At 41.8% G+C, this 20,712-nt stretch overlaps 1 protein-coding gene across 1 annotated transcript in view; it reads right to left on the reverse strand.

Annotated features, from left to right (window-relative positions):
* Positions 1-20,712, reverse strand: part of LOC126094467 (cytochrome P450 6j1-like) — a 138,231-nt gene that overhangs the window by 53,917 nt on the left and 63,602 nt on the right. Inside the window, exon 5 of the mRNA XM_049908855.1 lies at positions 6,227-6,434. Within this exon, the coding sequence (XP_049764812.1) occupies positions 6,227-6,434 (208 nt within the window). The remainder of the gene's footprint in view (positions 1-6,226; positions 6,435-20,712) is intronic.

Here is a 20,712-nt window from a genome sequence, read left to right on the forward strand (position 1 = left end):
TTAGTGAGCCACCCCTCTGGCGATCATTCAGAGGTTAATTGACGCCATTCACCTTTATGGTATTTTAAACAGACTGTGAACATGCAATTGGTCGTGAACTCGTATCTGATTCCATTGCGGGAGAAGCTGTTGGCGAATTTGTCAGGGGGCGAGTATTTTTCCCACATCGACTTGCACGATTCATCCCTGTAGTTGCCATGAAACATTGCTTCTTAGCATTTCTTAATGCTCAACATCCCCTTTGGGATTTACCAGTTTGATCGTTTGCCCTTTGAAATTTCATCTGAACCAGGAATTTATGAAATATATTTGGAGCATTAAGGCCATTCTCTGTTCTGTCAGCTACTTTGTTGACATGTGAATCGTGGGCTCCATGTGAGAGGAGCATTTACGAAATTTCTCACGCAGTTTTCCATAACCTTCTCAAGAACAGCTTTTGTTGCATACTGGAAAAAGTAGTTATTTTGCTCTAAATGTTTATTTTTTGGGGGAAAATGGGCTTAGCAAATATAGCTTCATCCCCACCCAAGACTGCATCAGATCCATTGTCAACTTGCCAGTGTCCAAGAACCAGAAGACATTCCAATCCTATTGGGCAAGATTTCTTATTATGCTCAGTGTATTTCTCAGGCCATGCATGTCAGCCATCCTCTTACCCGGTTTCACCAAAAGAAGTCAAACTTGTGTGGTCTGTGGACTGTCAACTTACTTTTCTGTCCTTCAAACAGTGTTCGTACTTCCCTTCCTGTCTGACCTCTTGTACACCGGGTAAACCACTAACACTCGCCACCGATGCGCCCAAGTATAGCATTGGTATAGTCCTGCCATTTCGGAACCCAGGTGGCATTGAGCAACCCGTTCCTTACACGTCCAGGTGGAAAAGGAGGCACTGGTTATCATTTTCACAACAAAAATTTCATATGTTTTATGTCTGGAGTGAAGCCATTGATTTTATCACTGTGCCTCCGTCCTAAGCTACCAGATAGAACTGCTCACGAGTGGCAATATTTATTGCTATGACATTGTTACCAGTCGTCCTGCAGGAGGGGATTTGGCATGCCATACGTTTTTCTACTATGGGATCGCCTCACTGTTGTCCAGGGGTCCCCATGCTTGCCATGGAGGAACAACCTGCCAAGTAGCCATCTCTCAGGTGTTGCATTCTTGCATACAGCAGCTGCTGCATGTGTCACACCGGTGTATGGCTCGTATGAAGGGTATAGCACGGCGACACATCTACCGGGCAGTGATTGATCGTGACACTGGACACCTTGTGCAGGCTTGTGAAGCATGTGCATAGCATCAGGCTGTGCTGATGTGACAATTTTCTCCGCGGCCAGTCTTGGAGCACCTCTGGGACAGTGTGCACGTCCGCTCCGTCGGCCCTATTTGGGGAAAATGTGGTTGTCGATGGTGGATGGTTTGTCAAATTTCCCTTGTACAGCAGACTGTCCCCTGTGACATCAACAGCAACTATTTTTGCGTTGTCAGTCATTTTTGCTGTCGAAGACCCCTCCCCCTCCCCTTTTAACTCAGAAGTGGAGCAATATCAGCAAATTTTCAAGACCCAAATGAAGAAGGCTATGCTTTCCTTTCCAGCCACATACCTGGCGACACCGGTTAGTGGATGTAGAGCAGGAGAACGTTAGTGTTGGCGTCAACCATGGGGCCTCTAGGATTTGTTACACTGAGTCGCATGCCCCTAAACGTGGTGGCTCGCTACATTTTCCTCGTGGACCGTTCTTTGTGCCTAGTCCTTTGGCTGGCAGCATGAGTAGCTGTTGTGTGTAGTGTTGGGCCATAAAGTTCAGCATTTGTTTGCGGTGAATGTCAGTCAGGAGCAGCTAACCAGTCGTTCTAATAAGTTATGTTCACTACGTGTTGGACCCACAATTCGACTGTCTCTGCACAAGTCGGGCAGTGGGGTTGGTCGTGGCAGTTTACTGGTAACAGGCTCCAAATTGTGGCAGTGTCACGCCCCCACCGCACCCTACACCTTCCTACTTTCGCTCACGGATTAGGGTACAGCCAGCCACCACTCCCGGGATTCCCGATGCTGTTCCCCTGGAAATGGATCTTCCACCCTCCTTTCCCTACTCGCCTGCGGATGAGACCTCATCCCACCAGTGCAGACAGATCAGACGTTACGTCAGCCTCTTTCGCCATTCCGGCAGAGTCAGCTGGCTCATCATTGTCTACTTCAGCTGTTGGCCCACTGTTGGGGAATCTCGCAGCACCTCCAGTTTTGTGACGGAGATCTCAGCAGAAACTATCCCATTTTTGGTTCTGCAAGGCCTTTCAGCGTGGAGGGATCTGGTATCCCTGCCATTAGACGTACATATGGACGTAGTGTGGGTCCCGTAGCAGAGAAATGCAGAAAACTGTAATGGGCAGTACGTGCAGAGCGTCATAAAGGGCAGGACCACTGACGCAGGTGTGTCCTTGCAGATGGCATTAGGTTTTCAGTTAAATATCAGATGAACTAGTAGTGGAGTAAACGAAGTCCCGACAGGGAATATTTGGAGGGGGGAGGGTCCAGTTCCGATATTTGTTTTAGAGCTGAGGAAAACATAAAACATTGATCAGAACCGTGTGTCGTAATGTATACACTGACGAGCTATCAGCCATCCAAAGGAATTTTATGGTTTTACCCAGGATTCTTAAGTTGGGGGAAGATAGCTAACCATTTGAACAGCACGTGGATGACGGGACTGTCCCTAAAAATGGCGAAAATCGCAATATGGCCGACGGGGAATACTTAGAAATACTTCATAAGTACCCAGTAGTTCACAGTTTCAACGTACATAAAAACTGATCAATCAGAGTAATCCTGGCACTAAGGTGCATGTTTTGAAACATTGGTACCATGTACATCACAAATATTATAGAAATAGCAGTACATACCCTTACAAAAACCATTAACAATTAATATCCATTGAACTCATAATACAATTTTGACAAACATGGCATAAATGCTAGAGTAGGACAGTAGAATTCATTACTAAAAGCCACACACCTATATATATTTTATTCACGGAATTATTAAGTGTTTTATATGTTTTTAATTACGTAAATGTGACAGATTAACGTATTCTCCACGCTTACACAGAATATGAATGCAGCATGACTTTCCTTGTATCTTTCACTATGTGCCCATATGCCATATACATAGATTTTTATGTGTTTCCTCGTTTGTATAATTAAGTACTAAATTTGGCAATTATTAAACTTTTTCGTCACTGAAAGTGGTAATTTAAATGTAACGTTTGATACCACCATTGACCTGAGCGCAAAGAGACACGTTTATTGAACAGACCACCTTCATTGCTACGATTTTTTAATAACAGTTTCATGGTCATTCATCATAAGCATATGTGCACAAATTTAGTGTTTTATTTAATTGTGCATAGATGATTAAATGTAGGACAATGTGTATGGCGCAAGACAGACCGAGAAAGGAAGACCTTTCGTTTGACATACAAGGTGTCAGCGTGCGAAACATTCAACGAAACATCATCGATATGGGCTTTCGGAGCCGAGGGCCCACTCGTGTGCTCATGATGACTGCATGACACAAAGGTTTACGCCTCACCTGGGCCCGTCAACACCGACAACGGACTGTTTCTGGTATCGCGCGCCGCGGAATTCGAATCCGCGCCAGACGTCATGGACGTCGAAGACCCCTAGAGGTCGCTGCACCATCGCGCCGTAAGCTGTGGTGGCGCGTGCCTCCTGGCCCGCTTTTAGTGTGAGGGCGCCACAGTGGAACACGTGGTCCCAGCGGCCAATAGCGGCGCCCCCGATAAAGTATTTACGCGCCTGCCTCTCGCTCAGCCAGAATCCGTCTCCCCTCCCCTACGCGGATCCTGTACGATCTCATCCCCTTCCCCCACCTCCTCCTTTTCCTTGAAAGGATACGGATCCTGTACACCTCCCGCAAACTCGATCCTCCTCACCCGCTTGTCTCACCCATCCTCTCCCACCCCCGCCCACTGCCGCGCCTGTATTCCCACGTCCCACCCAGTCTCCAGCTCTCCACCCTCCTTACCCTCTCCGCCAGCTCCCCCTCCCTGATGATGTCCTCCTCCCCTCCATCTACCCCTCCTATCAACTTTGATCCTCCCCCCCACTTCCTGTGGCCTTTCCTTTAGGCACCCTCCCTCCCTTCTCTTTCCTTTTCCCCCATCCCCCTTCCTCCACCCCTCTTCCCCCGGGCTTCCCCTTCCTCCCTCCCCATATCTCCCCTGCCCATGGCATCTGCTCTCCCCTCTCCCTCTCCCACCCCCCTCCTCCTCTCTTGTCAGGTCCCCAGACTCGTACATGGTTAGCGAACATCCGCGCGCCAGAGATCAACGCCTCGTGTTATGTGTGCTGTCGTTTTGTGCTTCAGTGGATCAGTGTTATTTGTTCTGTGCACCTACGTTCACGTGTGACAATTTTCCTCTATGTATGTGTCCAAGTGTCTGAACAAATTTTATCTTGGACTCTACGTCCGTGAACAGCTCCATGTATTTTACAAAGTGTTTGTCTCTGTTTATATGTCCACCTTACTTTTCTCTCACATTGTCTTCATTTGTATCTTTTGTGTTTCTCTGAGGCCAAAGAGCGGCGTAGTATGCTGCTGCAGGCCTGCCTGTAAACAGGTTTAAAAATAAGAATAAAGGAAAACAAAATCGCTCAGCCAGCGAGTCTCAGGACACATCACCTAGCCTTAGACAGCTTATTTACTTTCTTGTTCTGTGTGCGAGTGGAGGTGGTTGTTAGGTTTTCTTGTGACTCTGTCGTTTCAATCTTCTTGTTGTTCGTTCTGTCGTTCGTTGGTCGTGTCTGTCCTCTCCTGTTGTGTTGTTGTTCGCGGGCCGCTCCGCGGGTCCCGCCGCGCTTTCCGTCACCTCAACCCCGTGACCGTTCCGGTCGCCGTTAACAACACTGTTGATGACTGGAAACGTGTTGCCTGGTCGATCGAGTCCTGTTTCAAATTATATCGAACGGATGGGCGTGTACGGTTACGGCGACAAGCTCATGAATCCTTAGAGCCTGCATGTCAGCAGGGGACTGTTCAAGCTGGTTGAGGCTCTGTAATTGTGTAAGGCTTGTGCAGCTGGAGTGATATGGGACTCTTGATACATCTAGATGCGACTCTGAAGGATGACACATATAAGCATCCTGTCTGATCGCCTGCATCCATTCATGTCCATTGTGCATTCCGGCGGACTTGGGCAATTCCGGCAGGTCAATGCGACACCCCACACATCCAGAATTGCTACAGAGTGTCTCCAAGTACACTCTTCTGAGTTTAAACGCTTCCATTGGCCACCAAACTCCCAAGACATGAACACTATTGAACATATCTCGGGTGCCTTGTAGCGTGCTGTTCAGAAGAGATCTCCACCCCGTCATAATCTTACGGGGTAGCCCTGCAGGATTCATGGTATCAATTCCCTCCAGCTCTACTTCATATATTAGTCGAGTCCATGCCACGTAGTGTTGCGGCACTTCTGCGCGCTACACGATATTATGCAGGTGTACCAGTTCCTTTGGCTCTTCAGTGTAGTATTGTAATTTATATCATGACTAAACAGTACTTGTTAGTCTTCTATTTAAAGCTATTTTCGTGCTTAACTGATTGAGTAAATCATCATTTCATTGCGATATAAATCCTTTGGTGTTGGCTACGTCAACCATTCAATATTATGTATATAACCTTTTTTATTGTTTTATTATTTACTGCATTGCAATTAGTGTTATTTAAATTCGCATTACTTGCTGATGTTTGGGTAAATTCGAGTAAAGGATTGCAGGATACAACTATTTCTGCGCCTGATTAGCTGCTGGGCATGAAAGCAGACATGTACAGCTCGAGCCTATGATGTTGCACGAGTCAATATTCCTAACAGAGCCGTCATTGCGAAACTGTCTCTGACACTTAATCTCGTCAAACGGATTTATATTTTAAACAGAATTAGGCAGGTCCATTCCAACTGAAGGCTGAGAAATATTTTTAATTTTATTCTGGACAGTATGCCACAGACAGAAAATGAATGCCTAGTGTGTGTAAAAGTACATTCGTCTATGAGTATATAAAGTTGACGACATCCTCGATATATATGGCATATCTGTGACGCTGAACTAGTAGGTTTATTTCGCATCAGACTATTTGTATATTTTATTGTTACTTTATGGGCTGACCTCTCAGCTACAGCAGCGACAGAAGGAGGCAACCTACCTGAGGCGTAGCATAATGGCCAAGGACGGGAATGTTGTGATGAACATGAACTTGAGGAAGGTCACGAAGCCCGGCTGGAAAAGCTTGCGGAACAGCTGCAGCATTTGCGCCTTCGGGTCCTCCAGGGCGTCTCCTTTGATTCCCAGCGCGCAGGAGGCCACCACGTCCGTCATATATCGCAAGCACACTTCTCTTGCTTCCATACCATCTGAAACATACATCGATCTTTTTTACATCTGCTATTGCGAGAAGACAATTGTCACTTCCATCAAAATAAGGGGTTATTTCAAGAACCAGTTACGAATCACATAGTAGTTTATCCACATCAAATGGACACTGGGAATTTTTTATTCCGTCGCAGAAATACCAATACAAAGAAAAATGTACAGAATACAGGAAGATTACTCCATGAATGACCAATTCAGATAACCTCAAAAACATTTGGAGTACAATGCCTCACAAAAGTAGTTAAGCACCGGAACATAAGGTAAGATGTCAGAGTAATTTCTGAAACATACGCACCATCGGTGGGTATGTAAATGATTATGGTTGCAATTTTCTGTGACTGATAGAATGGCCACTAGTGTTGTTCCCACGCCTGGTAGGGTATATAATCGGCGTGACGAGGTCAGATGATGAACGGTGACTGTGAAGGATACGAACATGCCTTGCACTTGTGTGAGGCAGCATTATCAGTATCTGGAAAAGTTTTAAAGGGTATGAAACGTCCCCTTAGAAAAATTATGAATGACCGTGCTAGTAAATTTCTACGTTGAAATTTCCTGGCAGATTAAAACTGTGTGCCGGACCGACAGCTTTAATCTGCCAGGAAGTTTCATATCAGCGCACACTCCACTGCAGAGTGAAAATCTCATTGTGGAAACATCCCCCAGGCTGTGGCTAAGCCATGTCTCCGCAATATCTTTTCTTTCAGGAGTGCTAGTTCTGCAAGGTTCGCAGGAAAGCTTCTGTAAAGTTTGGAAGGTAGGAGACGAGGTACTGGCAGAAGTAAAGCTGTGAGGACGGGGCGTGAGTCGCGCTTGGCTAGCTCAGTTGGTAGAGCACTTACCCGTGAAGGTAAAGGTCCCGAGTTCGAGTCTCGATGCGGCAGACAGTTTTAATCTGTCAGGAAGTTTCATATCAGCGCACATTCCGCTGCAGAGTGAAAATCTCATTCTGGAAACTTCTACGTTATTTTATACACAGAACGCTGGCTAAAACTGAACATATTCAGACAGTTCTCTCTTTACTTCTTCTGATCATCACTAAACTGGCACACGATATTTTTTTAGCTCAACGCAATCTGACTTTCAATAATCCCTACAAATGAATGGCCCTGACTAACAATAACCTATACCTTTCATGAATCACTAAACCTCACAAAAATCTTCGTTACTCGAACTACTGCAATAAAGCGAGCACCAATACTGCCAGCTAAATAAAAGATTCTAGCTACTGAAGGCACTAACTACTAATAGGCATAGTTAGCAAATGAAAGATTTTGATAGAGAACACCTAACGTTACCGCTGGATATGTTTCGTAAACCACATCAAATACTGACGGACCGATTCCACAGACCGAACGTGAGGAGAGGGGCTAGTGTAATTGTTTAATACAAACCATACAAAAATTCACGGAAGTATGTTTTTTAACACAAACCTACGTTAACACAAACCCAGCGTAAACACAACATTGAGTACCCCAGCTGGTGGACTTGCGTGTTAGCACCACCAACAGAGGCGTCCAGTTGTGCAGGGGTGTGTTTGATTGTGATCCGTCGATCACCTTGAATGAGAGTGTCCACACGTTCCAACATTGCAGGACTCACAGCTGTTTTTGTCCGGCCGACGCGTGAGAAATCGAACAGGTTGTTCGCGACCTTGTTGCGATGATGACAGACGCCTCACCCAACGTAGATATTCTGCAAGAGCCTATCAATATCTGCGATGCTCTGGTTTTCCGCCAAAAGAAACTCGACGACAACTCTGGCTTCGAACGCACCTTCGATACAGACTCCATTTTGAAGGCTAGATATAGCGACACAAGCTATCAGAACTTCATGAAACTACAGGGGCTAAAGTGGGAACATTCCATGATGTCCCACAACAAATACCTCATTTTTTCGACCGTAATTGGCCGAGAAAAAAGTGTTACATTACTTACTGCACACCCCCGGTGTTATGTTTTCGTCTTGCATTACATTTCTTATTTTTCAGTTACGGTCGTTCGTTAATAACAATATGTATAAGAGAGTCTAGGTACCGCTAGGCTAGTTTTAGGGTCCGAAGTACTCTGGTGGATTATCAGTAAGCATTCTGTTGGTATGCATGTTTGTATTATGCTTACTTTGTATTTTCATACAAAGTTCTGTTTTAGTACATGATCTACAATTATTGCAGAATACAACTCGTTAAAAACTACTGAATGAAAATACAGGAGCTATACTTAATGTCGAGGCAAGGACCGAACTCGGACATTAATGAGAATAGTTACATGGCTTACTATCCAACGTTTTGGCCACTCGCACAGGGAAAAATACTGTAAATTTTATTTCACTACTTTATTGTACCTCAGTTATGTTTTTACTGAAATGTTACGGTTCTTTTATGTTTTCACTTTTTATTTCGTTATTTTTTTTCCCACTGTGATTCTTATAGTATGCTTTAAGGCAAGTTACAGTGTACCTATTGAAATTTAACAAATAATTTTGGTTTAAATGTAATTTACTGCTTATTCTGGCTATGTATCTAGTGTAGTGAGTGTGTTGTGTATCCAATCAGAAGAAAATTGTCTAGTGATTTTATTAAACACTATTACATATTGCTTAATGCAACAAACACAAAATAAAAGCCGAGCGAGTTGGAATGATGGTTAAGACAATGGGTCTCGGATTGTCGAGAGGCGGGGGATTAAGTTCCGTCCAATCATCGGGATTTAATAGGTCCCTAAGTATTGTCTACTCTTGATAAAATGGTTAGCCCACCTTAAAGTTTCCCGATCTGACCGTAAACTTAACCTTTAGCTTTATCGCTGTATTATGTTCAAGCTGCTAACAGAAATAAAATACAGGAGTGGAGATTACAAAAGTTCACTTAACCTGTTCAACAAGTAGCACTGAAATGACTTGCGAAGTGTGTTTAAACTGTTCAGTTTGTATAGTTATTGGGCGATCAGCTGCAGCTCAGTCAACAGGAGATAATCACACACAACAAATGCTGAAATATACGATAAATTAAGGTGGAAGGGAGATTTTGTAAAATCATAATAGTACGGTAGCACAACTTTCACCATTACCTACAGGCAGTAGGGTGACTCAGAGGATTGTCAGGTATACTGCTACATGGCGAGCCTAAACTGTTCATCTACATGGCCTGGAGGCTGACTACCCATCGAGAGGGGGGGGGGGGGGGGCGGGGCGGTCGTGCTTGACGACATCTTGACAGGGGATCAAAACGTCAGAAAATAAGTCACAGTATGCTTTGCGTGCTGTTTGAAACGTCAAACTCTGTCTTTAGGAGCAGTTCTGATAGGACCATTATGGACCTTAAATTGTAGGGTACTGGCGTCTTCGTAAGTTCATCTTGGAGGTGTATCCCTACCAGTACAACCGTTCAAGCTCATAAAAGGCTTGGTTTTAATGGAAAGCGTCATCTTAGTGATAGTCCGGAACTTTTATCACCACTGGTTATCGACTCGCAAAAATCAGGGTAATATTACAATTTTGTATCATCATTATCTAATTGTGATCTCTCGATCACTCTCACGTCATACATAAAATGGATGTGATAATTTTTCCATCATTACACAGCCCAAAAGTTGTTTGGGCGCCGCGGTATTTGGAGCTAATTTGATTGATTCCCTGAATTTAATATGGCATTAGTTTTGGCTAAGAGCTCATATTTCTAACAGATAACATTGCAGTGAAATATATCTTATTTTGGTTTAAGTTCAATCAATGGACTAAAAAATACACGGAATTTTTATTATTATTTTATACAAATACTATTATATACGAAAATGAAGGACACTTCGGAATGTTCTTTTCCGTGACATTCTTTAACATATTTCTGAATAGGCTTTTTAAACTCCAGCAATAATCTGTCTGCTTATCCCATCTTCCTTGATAACAGCTCTTCGTAGCTTTAATGCACCGGTGAAATTATTCACCTTCTTCGTCACTGATGACTTCTAAGTTTTCAGGAAAACGGTCTAATTGGCTGTGTATATAGTGCATCTTAATACTCGCGTTACACTCAAGGGATTTGAAAAAGTTATACATCATATTTACTACTTTAGCATAGTTCACAACTCTGAATTTGTCGAGAAAACTTCCTACAACTTCAACAGATGAAGTCTTGGCTGTGCGCTCAGCCCCTGTCATAGAATTTACGAAGGCGGAATCCTTAATGAATTACCTCATTTGTGGGCTGTCAAATATTCCTGCTTTAATTCTTTCCGTACTCAAGTGAGGCTTGATATTGCAGTGGAGGAAAGACGTGCTTCTTTCTCTTTCAACAAAAGGTCGTTAATAACACACTTTTTCACTCTTAGGCCACTATCTACTAACCCAGTGCTGTGTTTTACTTTTCTATCCCAGAGGCACAAGAAGCAAGGATATTTGGTGGACCACTTTAGTCAACACAAATCACTCACTGATGGTTCAAATCAAATGGCTCTGAGCACTATGGGACTTAACATCTATGGTCATCAGCCCCCTAGAACTTAGAACTACTTAAACCTAACTAACCTAAGGACATCACACACATCCATGCCCGAGGCAGGATTCGAACCTGCGACCGTAGCTGTCGCGCGGCTCCGGACTGAGCGCCTAGAACCGCTAGACCACCGCGGCCGGCCACTCACTGATGTTCATGATTATTTCTGCAAGACAAAAGCTATGATGTTATGGTCTTCTTCCATTTTCATTGATTGTGGAAATGGTACTGAACTATTTAGTTCCCAATTTGTAAAAGGACACATTTAGAACTTCGTTTTGAGATGTCAGTAAATATGCCCCAGTCATCAGGAAGACTCATTCTTTCCAGAAATCCTCTGATTTGGTGAAAAAATAAAAGACTGTCATTTTGACAGGGGAAGAGTAGCAGACCCTTTTCTCTTGTCCAGTAAAAGATAATTCTGGTTCCTTGTTCCAGGAAATTTTTATCGTTCAACCTCGAAGTTAGTAAATCAGCAGCAGGCTGAGATCTCTGGTGATGTCATTTAATTCACCCTGGTTTGAAATGTTAAGGCATTCTTGACATCCCTCATAATCACTGTCACCTTCATTAGTATCATAATGAGAAAACTCGTCCTCATGGAACTCTGGTAACTGATGAAATACTTTTGATCGGCAGTTCCTCAGAGTGAGGAACGACTTGGAGAGACTAAATCAGAATGAATCATCTTACAGCGGTTGTCTAGATAGGTTCCATTATTATTTACTAGGCAGAAATAACAGTAATCGAAATCGTTTTTGGGTTTTTCTCCAATCTTTCGGCACGCCTTTTCCTGGTAGTCCACTGTTGTAAATATTCTGTACAAGTTTTACAGATCAGAAGCAGTGCCAAAGTTTTATCCTGATCAGCAAGCCTAACACGAAATTATCCAAGATAAACTCACTTTACAAAGTCACTAGCAGTTTTTCTGTTTAATTTGAACGTACATTTTTCCGCATATGTAGTAGGTCATGTCAGGATGATTTACAAAACTTCTTCCACTTGAACTCTTATATTTTATTCCAGAAGAATCTTCAACACAGTACGTTTCAAGTTAACTTTATAACAACTCTTTCCTAAATACATGTATCACCCGAGGCCAACTTCGCTCTACCGAGTACTGGAAGAACTGAAAAACTAACGCTGACTCTAGCGTTGAAGAACACTTAACCCTAAAACTCACTCTGGGGTCATAGGTGACCCCAATCATCTTTACTATGGATAAAATAATATTTCTATTTCTTGTAAAAATCCAGAATTTTATGACTTTCACTACACAGTATTGTAGTTCTCTCACAAAAATTTTTAGAGCGCTTGACGCAACATTTAAATCAATAATTAACAAAAACTACTGTTGGGGTCAATTATGACCCCAGATAGATTATATGTAACATTCATAGAATCTATAGATTATCAACTATCAATCTCTTTCTTAGGTATTTTGAGTTGGTAACAGTGAATTTAGGTGTTATTCACGTTTTACTCAGAACTAACCTCAAACTGGAAGTTCGTTTGTACGTTTGTTGTACGTTTGTTGTTGCAGTGTAATTTCAGCATGGGTGGAATTCGTTTTGCTCCTGGCTATAGTGTAGAACAAGCTATGGAAGACTTATTTCGTAGCAGTAGTGATTCATAAGGTAGTGACGCCGAAGATGATGGAACAGACACATGTAGACCAAAGTGATGAAATTTGTTTACATGAATTAGAAGAAAATGATATTCTTGCTGAAAATGATGACAGTGGAGAAGATGAAAGTGCAGTACTGGTAAGCAGGGGTCGGGATATTGCATGGAGTACAAAAGAACTATCAATCCGTAGATTTCTAATCCGCAACATACAACGATTTTCAGCATGTATTCCTAGTACAGTTAATGTTAGCTCAGCTGTTGACTGTTTCAGGCAGTTTATTACTAATGAATTGCTGTATATAATAGTTCAGTTCACAAATCAACGAGGAAATGAATTGAAAGTGTCTGAAAAATTAGTTGACTGGCGTGATACAGACAGATGCGAGCTTGTTTCATTTTTAGGCTTGCTGATTCTGTGTGGCGTACAGAAGAGCCGGGGGAAACCTATTGACGAATTTTGGGACTCTGAATATGGCACTCCTCTATTCCGTGCTACAATGTCGAGGAGGCGATATCAGGACATTCTGCGTTCACTTCGTTTTGACGACCGCATCACAAGACTTGAAAGGAAAGAGAGGACTGGAAATAAGGCTGAAGCTGTACAGGAAATATTTGATTTGTTTGCCGTGCAATGTCAAACATCATTTATACCTTCCAGCAACATTACTGTTGATGAACATCTTCGCGTATACAGAGGTCGGTGCAGTTTCAAGGTCTACATTCCTTCAAAGCCAGGAAAGTACGGCATCAAGATATGGTGCGCAGTAGACTGTGAACATGGTTATCTGACAAATCTTCAAATGTACACTTGAAGGAGTGATGATGTGAGAGAAGTGAATCAAGGCAAGAGAGTGGTCTTAGATTTAGTGCGTCATCTGGTTGGCAGTGGTAGGAATATTACCACTGACAATTTTGTCACGAGCTGTGACCTTGGCCAAGAATTGTTGAAAATGAAGTTGACACTTGTAGGTACTCTACGTTCTACAAGAAAAGAAGTCCCAAAAGAGTTTTTGCCTTCGAAAACTAGGGAAGAATGCACTACCAGATTTGCATACAGTGGTAAAACCCTATTAGTTTCGTATGTTCCAAAAAGAAATAAGGCTGTGCTACTCCTGCCAACACAACATCAATCATTTGAAGTGCCCAAAGAAAACAACTTGAAACGAAAACCAGAAATAGTGTTGTATTACAACTCAACAAAATCAGGTGTTGATACGCTAGATCAAATGAGCTCTTACTATTCTGTGAAAAAGGGTACAAAACGTTGACCATTAGCAGTATTTTATGATCTTGTCGATCTAGCTGCTCTCAGTGCCTACAGACTGTTCTGTGTTGCTGTTGAAAAAACAGAGAGACGTCTTTTTCTAATGAAGTTGGCCAAAGAAATGGCGAAGCCCCAAGTGGAACATCGTTTGAGTTTACCACAAGCAAGGAACAAGGATATTATTAGCAGTATCAAATGGTGTGGATTTGATGGTCTGTTAGACAATGGACATCCAGACGTAATACCCGACAATCAGAAGAGAAAGCGAGGCAGATGCTCCATTTGGCACCGATCAAAGGACACAAAATACAGCTCAACACGCAAAAAGTGTAACAAATTTGTTTGCAAGAAACATTCTGAAATAGTTGCTACTTGCAAAATATGTGCAGATGACTATGGTACGGATACCGGTTAGAATTATGTTTCCTGTTGACTTGTTCATCACATTTTCTGTAAATTTGAAGCCATTCTGAAACATTTATGAGTGAAACAAATTATGACTTAGAGTAATATTGTAACTTCTGATATGTAATTACTCTGCCATATGTAATTTAATTCTACTATGTACATACCTGTTAAAAAACCTGTGATGTGTGTCTAATTAATAAATAAAATGTAAACAAACAGTATTAAACGACAGTACGTTGTTCTCTGAATGATTATTACACACAGTCAATTATATATTGATTGAGGTCATGTATGACCCCAGATGGAGTACTAGGGAAATTTTAGCAGAGTGAGTCCTAGGGTTAAGTTACCAGATGCCTACCGCATCTGACGGATTTTCCTGGAAATAACTGGACGGCCGACTGACAATAAAGCCAATACACAGAAATCAATGCGTGTACAAGTTATTTAGAACTGCGCAAAATAGAGTTTGAACTGCACATATCGTATAGAACTGCACGCCTTTCTTTTTTAAACTGATCTAAACAGTAGAGCAGCTGCTTAAAAATTGATTTAATTTCACATTCAGCTAACCAAATACAGCTAAAATCAGTTCTAAAACCCCAGGGACAAAAAACTTTCTTATAGGCCTAAGTTATTCATTAAAGATGCCGAATTACGTTTTAGGCTCAAGCGCTTCGTCTTCTTCAGTCTAATTAATTCTAAGGTTTTAACGACATGCCTTGAGGTTGTGGTTCCACACCAGGGTGGTTTTCCCGAAAACGATGTGTCTGATTTCCTTCCCTATCCTTGTGTATTCCGAGCTTGCTACCCGGTTCTTTATCTCCAATCTGCATTTTATCGCCTTCGAAATAACGAAAAATTTTTTGTCTGGTCCTGTCTGTAATGTGCTAGCAGTTAACAGTATTACACATATTTTATAGGGCTCTATCGTAGGGAGAGGAGTATACTGTAGTTTTGAATCACTTTCATTCAGATTTCTCTTTTAAAATAAAAATCATCGTTTTCTTCTACTGGAAAAGTATGTAACTATTACCACTTTTTACTTAGTTGAAAGATATTTCCTTTATCTTCAGTCGTACGATTGCTTATTACCATTGAGATGACAAAAAATTAGCAACAGATTGTAATTTACAACGTGCTTCCAGACCGGAACGTCAACATTGGTTAAAGTATCCGACAGGTTGACAGGTATAAAAGAAATCATCATAACTTCTGAACGGTTTGCGTGAGGACGTTCAAACTGCAGTGTTGGCCGCATGCCATGATGGGAATTAGTATGCGCATTGTTGTTTGGTTTAGCGACGAAGCCCACTTTCATTCGGATGGGTTCGTCAATTAGCTAAATTGGCGCATTTGGGGGACTGAGAAACCGCATTTCGCGCTCGAGAAGTATCTTCACCCTCAACGGGTGACTATGTAGTGTGCAATGTCAAGTCACTGAATAATAGGTGCGGAATTCCTCGATGGCACGTTGACTGTGAAACGTCCCCTTAGAACAATTTATACATGTGAAACGTCCACTTAGAACAATTATACATGTGAAACGTCCACTTAGAACAATTTTACAAGCCTGTGCTTAACCTGACACACAATATTATTTAGCGCAACGCAATCTGACTTTCAATAACCCCTACAAAACAATGGCCCTGACTAACTTTAACCTATACCTTTTACAAATCACTTACCTCACAAAAATCTTCATTACTGGAACTACTGCAATACAGCGAGCGCCACTACTGCCAGCTAAATAAAAGATTCAAACTACAGAAGGCACTAACTACTGATAGGGATAGTTAGCAAATGAAAGATATTAATAGAGAGCAAACAATGTATTTACCTTAATATTCATAATTGACATCCAGTATTACAAAACTCCGCCATCTCTCTCCCCACATCCACCACTGCTGGCGGCTCACCTCCAAGTGCCCAACGCTACGCGCTGTTCACATCCAGCTGTAGCAGTTCATGACAACAATGGCAGACAACAATGCAAACTAGCCACATACTGCACACAGCACAGCCAGTGATTTTCATATAGAGCGCTACGTGGCATTACCCATATAAAAATCTAAACAGCCTACTTACATAGCCCCCATGCTCCCCACAAAAAATTTTACAAAATATTTTTGGGCAGTGGCCAATAAAGATTTGATAAAATTTTTCATAATTACAATAACAAAGATATCAAATGCACACACTTATTGATACAATGTTGGTCAACAGCTAAAATTTTTTCACAGTCAATAAAGACAGTCCTGATCATTCATCATAAGAGTAAACCTGCAGTTTGTTTGCTCAAAGTCTGAGCAGTAGAATACAATGCACACAGAAGTAGTGGATTTCCATGCAGTCTTGAAGAAGTAGTATTGTCCTTCCAACAGTAAGACAGTGCTGACTCTTGACATGCTGACAGGTAATGGGCCACAACAGAGCAAACCCACAGCAGAGTCAGTCGACGTTTCGAAGAATATTGGTAGGTAGGTCATCACAGAGTAGACCCACTGTAGTCCTGGTAGAGATTGTGGTATTGGTGGACCACCAGAGGTGCAGACCCACTGTTGTCCTTGTAGAAATTGTGGACAGGCCCACTGTAGTCCTGGTAGAGAGTATGGTATTGGTGGGCCACCAGAGGTGCAGACCCACTGTAGTCCTTGTAGAGATGGCCAGCAGCCATCTGTTGCGACTGTGCAGGTGCACAATCACCATTGAAGAGTCTTGCGGATAATAGAGCAAGTCCATAACCACCACTTGTGCACTCACAAAGTTTTTGGAATTGTCCTTAGAACCAGCAATGCTGTTATCCAGTCCCTTGCTGAATTATTAACACACGTGCAAACACTAACAGTCCCTACTTCTCACATATTGTCCATATACTATGACCAACAGAAACGTGTGCAGTGAAATGGAACTTACAAGTTACTTGATGAACTGCTGTCAATTAAAATTTTATAACATAAGAATACGATTACAAAGGTACAAAATACATCATTAAAAACATAACAATACAGATAACATTTGTAGTACAGGCTTTACAAAACAATAGAAATAAACATATACATCAGTGTTACAGGAATGATGACATGAGTACATACATAAAAGATCAGAATCACTTTTAAAAAATTCAACTTCACACATCTATGTAAGTAGGCTGTTTAGATTTTTATATGGGTAATGCCACGTAGCGCTCTATATGAAAATCACTGGCTGTGCTGTGTGCAGTATGTGGCTAGTTTGCATTGTTGTCTGCCATTGTTGTCATGAACTGCTACAGCTGGATGTGAACAGCGCGTAGCGTTGGGCACTTGGAGGTGAGCCGCCAGCAGTGGTGGATGTGGGGAGAGAGATGGCGGAGTTTTGTAATATTGGATGTCAATTATGAATATTAAGGTAAATACATTGTTTGTTCTCTATTAATATCTTTCATTTGCTAACTATCCCTATCAGTAGTTAGTGCCTTCTGTAGTTTGAATCTTTTATTTAGCTGGCAGTAGTGGCACTCGCTGTATTGCAGTAGTTCCAGTAATGAAGATTTTTGTGAGGTAAGTGATTTGTAAAAGGTATAGGTTAAAGTTAGTCAGGGCCATTGTTTTGTAGGGGTTATTGAAAGTCAGACTGCGTTGCGCTAAATAATATTGTGTGTCAGGTTAAGCACAGGCTTGTAAAATTGTTCTAAGTGGACGTTTCACATGTATAATTGTTCTAAGTGGACGTTTCACATGTATAAATTGTTCTAAGGGGACGTTTCATAAGTATGTATTGTGGCTGCCAGCGGAGTGAGTCATTGCCTATTGTCTCTTTGTTGGCACGCGTCGTTATTGGGATTTGGAGACCTAACTTCTACAAATTCATCGTGACGAGAGTGCTCTGCTCTGTTTAAATCTCGCCAGTTCTGATGCAATTCAGGTCTGTCGTTACGATTATATCGTCTGTCGTCATGTCGGTAGATTCGATAGTATCTTTCTTGTCGGTCACGTGGTCGAGAATTTCTTCCTGAATCGTAACTGCGCGCTGGACCGTTGCGTCTGAAGTTATCCTGTCTCCCTTGATAATAATTATTTTGGTTCCCATATTGTCTGTTTCTCTGATTGTCTCTGTGATAGTCATTACTGCGGAGAGGTGATCTTTCCCTGTAATTATTACTACTCTGCCAACGGTTGTCATACGGGTGGTGTCTATTTTGGTCACGATTTGTGTGGTGAGAATAGCCTTGTCGCGTCCAGTTATCGTTTCTGTCGTCACGGAATTGTGACGGATGTGACCTGTAGTGATTGTTTTCCTGTTTTCGCATCCCGCGACTGTCTGTGTCAATTTCTAATTCTTGTAACAGTCCCTGAAAAGCTTCAATGTCGTCTTTGCAACGTCCTGCCAAAATAATATGTCGTAAATGTTCAGGCAGTTTGATTAAGCAAATGCGGATGAGTTCTGAGGGGCTGTATGGGTTTGATAGGTACTGATTCTTGTGCAACATGTCTTCAAAATATTTGACAAGACTGGAAAATTCAGATTGTTCAAAGTGTTTCATCATCATGATGCTATGTTTTACGCGATCTTGTGTAGCTTGTGACCAATATGCTGAGAGGAACGCATGGTAAAATTCTCCTTCACTGTGACAATCGTGAATGACCGATCGCATTCTTACAGCTGGTTCATTTTCTAAGTAGCCACACATAAATTCTAATCTGTGTTCTAATGACCAGTTGGGAGGAAAACAATGAGAGAATTGATGGAGCCACGCTTGTGGATGAATGTCGTTGGCAGAATTCTTGAATGTTTTGAATTTACGTGTAGTAATGAACAGCTTATAGTCAAAATCATCATGTCGGCGAGTCACATATCGGTCATTGTTACGTCGTTTCGGCGGTTCCATCTCAAAATTCGGTGTACCTTGCCAATTTCTTTCATAATTACCGAAATGCCCTGTGCTATTATTTTGTGGCTTTTCCGTGTTTCTAAGTTCCTCTTCCCGTGTTGGAGCGCGAGTATCCTCTGAAATATGTAATTCTTGTATTACCTGTGTCAACTGATCTTGTACTTCCCGGATTTCTCTTTTGTACTGTGTATTGATTTGATTTTGATTTCGTTTGAATTTTCTAATTTGTTCATAGTCTTCTGTGTCAGTGAAGGCTACGGGTCTTGTGTCATTCAGATCATCATCTACCTTTGTAGATAAGTTAGTGACCTGATCCGAAAGTTCGGCTACTTTCTCCGATAGTGAACACATTTCCTCAGTGTGTTTTTCTGAACCAAGTTTCAGAGTGTCCATTTGTGTTGAAATCGAATCTACTGTGTTCTTTAAGTTTTCCTGAGTTTTTGCCAGTTGCGTAACCGAATCGGTAGATGCAACTGAGTCAATTTTAGCCCACAAGGTCTCATGATTTTCATGAACAATGGTTTGCAGCTCTTTTATGGCTGCTTCGTGATTCTGTAATACATTCTCATGACGCGAAAAAATAGGTTGGAAATGCTCACAAATTTGCGTTTTTACGTCATTACAGACTTTCTGACATTTCGATTCTATTTTATGTAACTCAGTAGTTAAATCTTCACGTGTTTGTTCAAGCATATGTTCCACTGAGTCTAACTTTTGAAGCTTTTGTTCCATTGTGTCTAACTTTAGAAGATTTTGTTCCATTGTGTCTAACTTTTGAAGATTTTGTCCCATCTGTCTCTGATTTTGTTCCATTTGTTGCATTAATTGCAATAATAATGTATTAGTGTCTGGAATCTGTTTCTCTATGCTTTTTGGCAGTGCGTTTTCACCGGCAGCATTCACATTTTGACAAGCAGAAAATGTGTCTTGACTCATTTGAGAAAACGGTGAGGACGCAAAACCTGAATCTACAGTATTTGCAAAATTGTGTCCTGTCATTTCGGATTCCTGAGGCGAGCTGTTGCCGACCGATCGATCGATAATGCTTCCCTGTTCACTACCTGTTTCACTGCCTACGCCATTGTCTGACGCCCGCTCCATTTCCCTATGCACAGTTACCAAATTACTACTTTGAATATTAGTTAACTCATTACATGGTGGGGCCAACACACTGCTTTCGTCTTCACTGTCATTTCTCAGTTTACTTTGGAGTCGAGTGTTACGTTTTTCACACGCCATTATTTTCACAATATTTCACACGATAACACAGAAAAGCACAATTTGAATAGCAAAAATAAGAGAACACATTAACATAGCACTGAAAATAATATCTAGTTAATTGCAGCTGCGAAATACTTGGTGCAAATCTACATGCATGCCACAACTGTTTTACTGTGCAACAATGAAAGTCTGCAACTACCCAGGAGATTCTCTCTACAATTACGCACTAGCAATAAACAAAAGCTACATTAAATACACAAACTACAAGAAAAAATCAGAAGATTCCAGTGAGGTATCCTAGGCTAAGGGTCGACATATGAAACGTCCCCTTTGAACAATTTATACATGTGAAACGTCCACTTAGAACAATTATAC

The sequence above is a fragment of the Schistocerca cancellata genome, chromosome 8, assembly GCF_023864275.1.
Source record: "Schistocerca cancellata isolate TAMUIC-IGC-003103 chromosome 8, iqSchCanc2.1, whole genome shotgun sequence".
Lineage (NCBI taxonomy): Eukaryota > Metazoa > Arthropoda > Insecta > Orthoptera > Acrididae > Schistocerca > Schistocerca cancellata.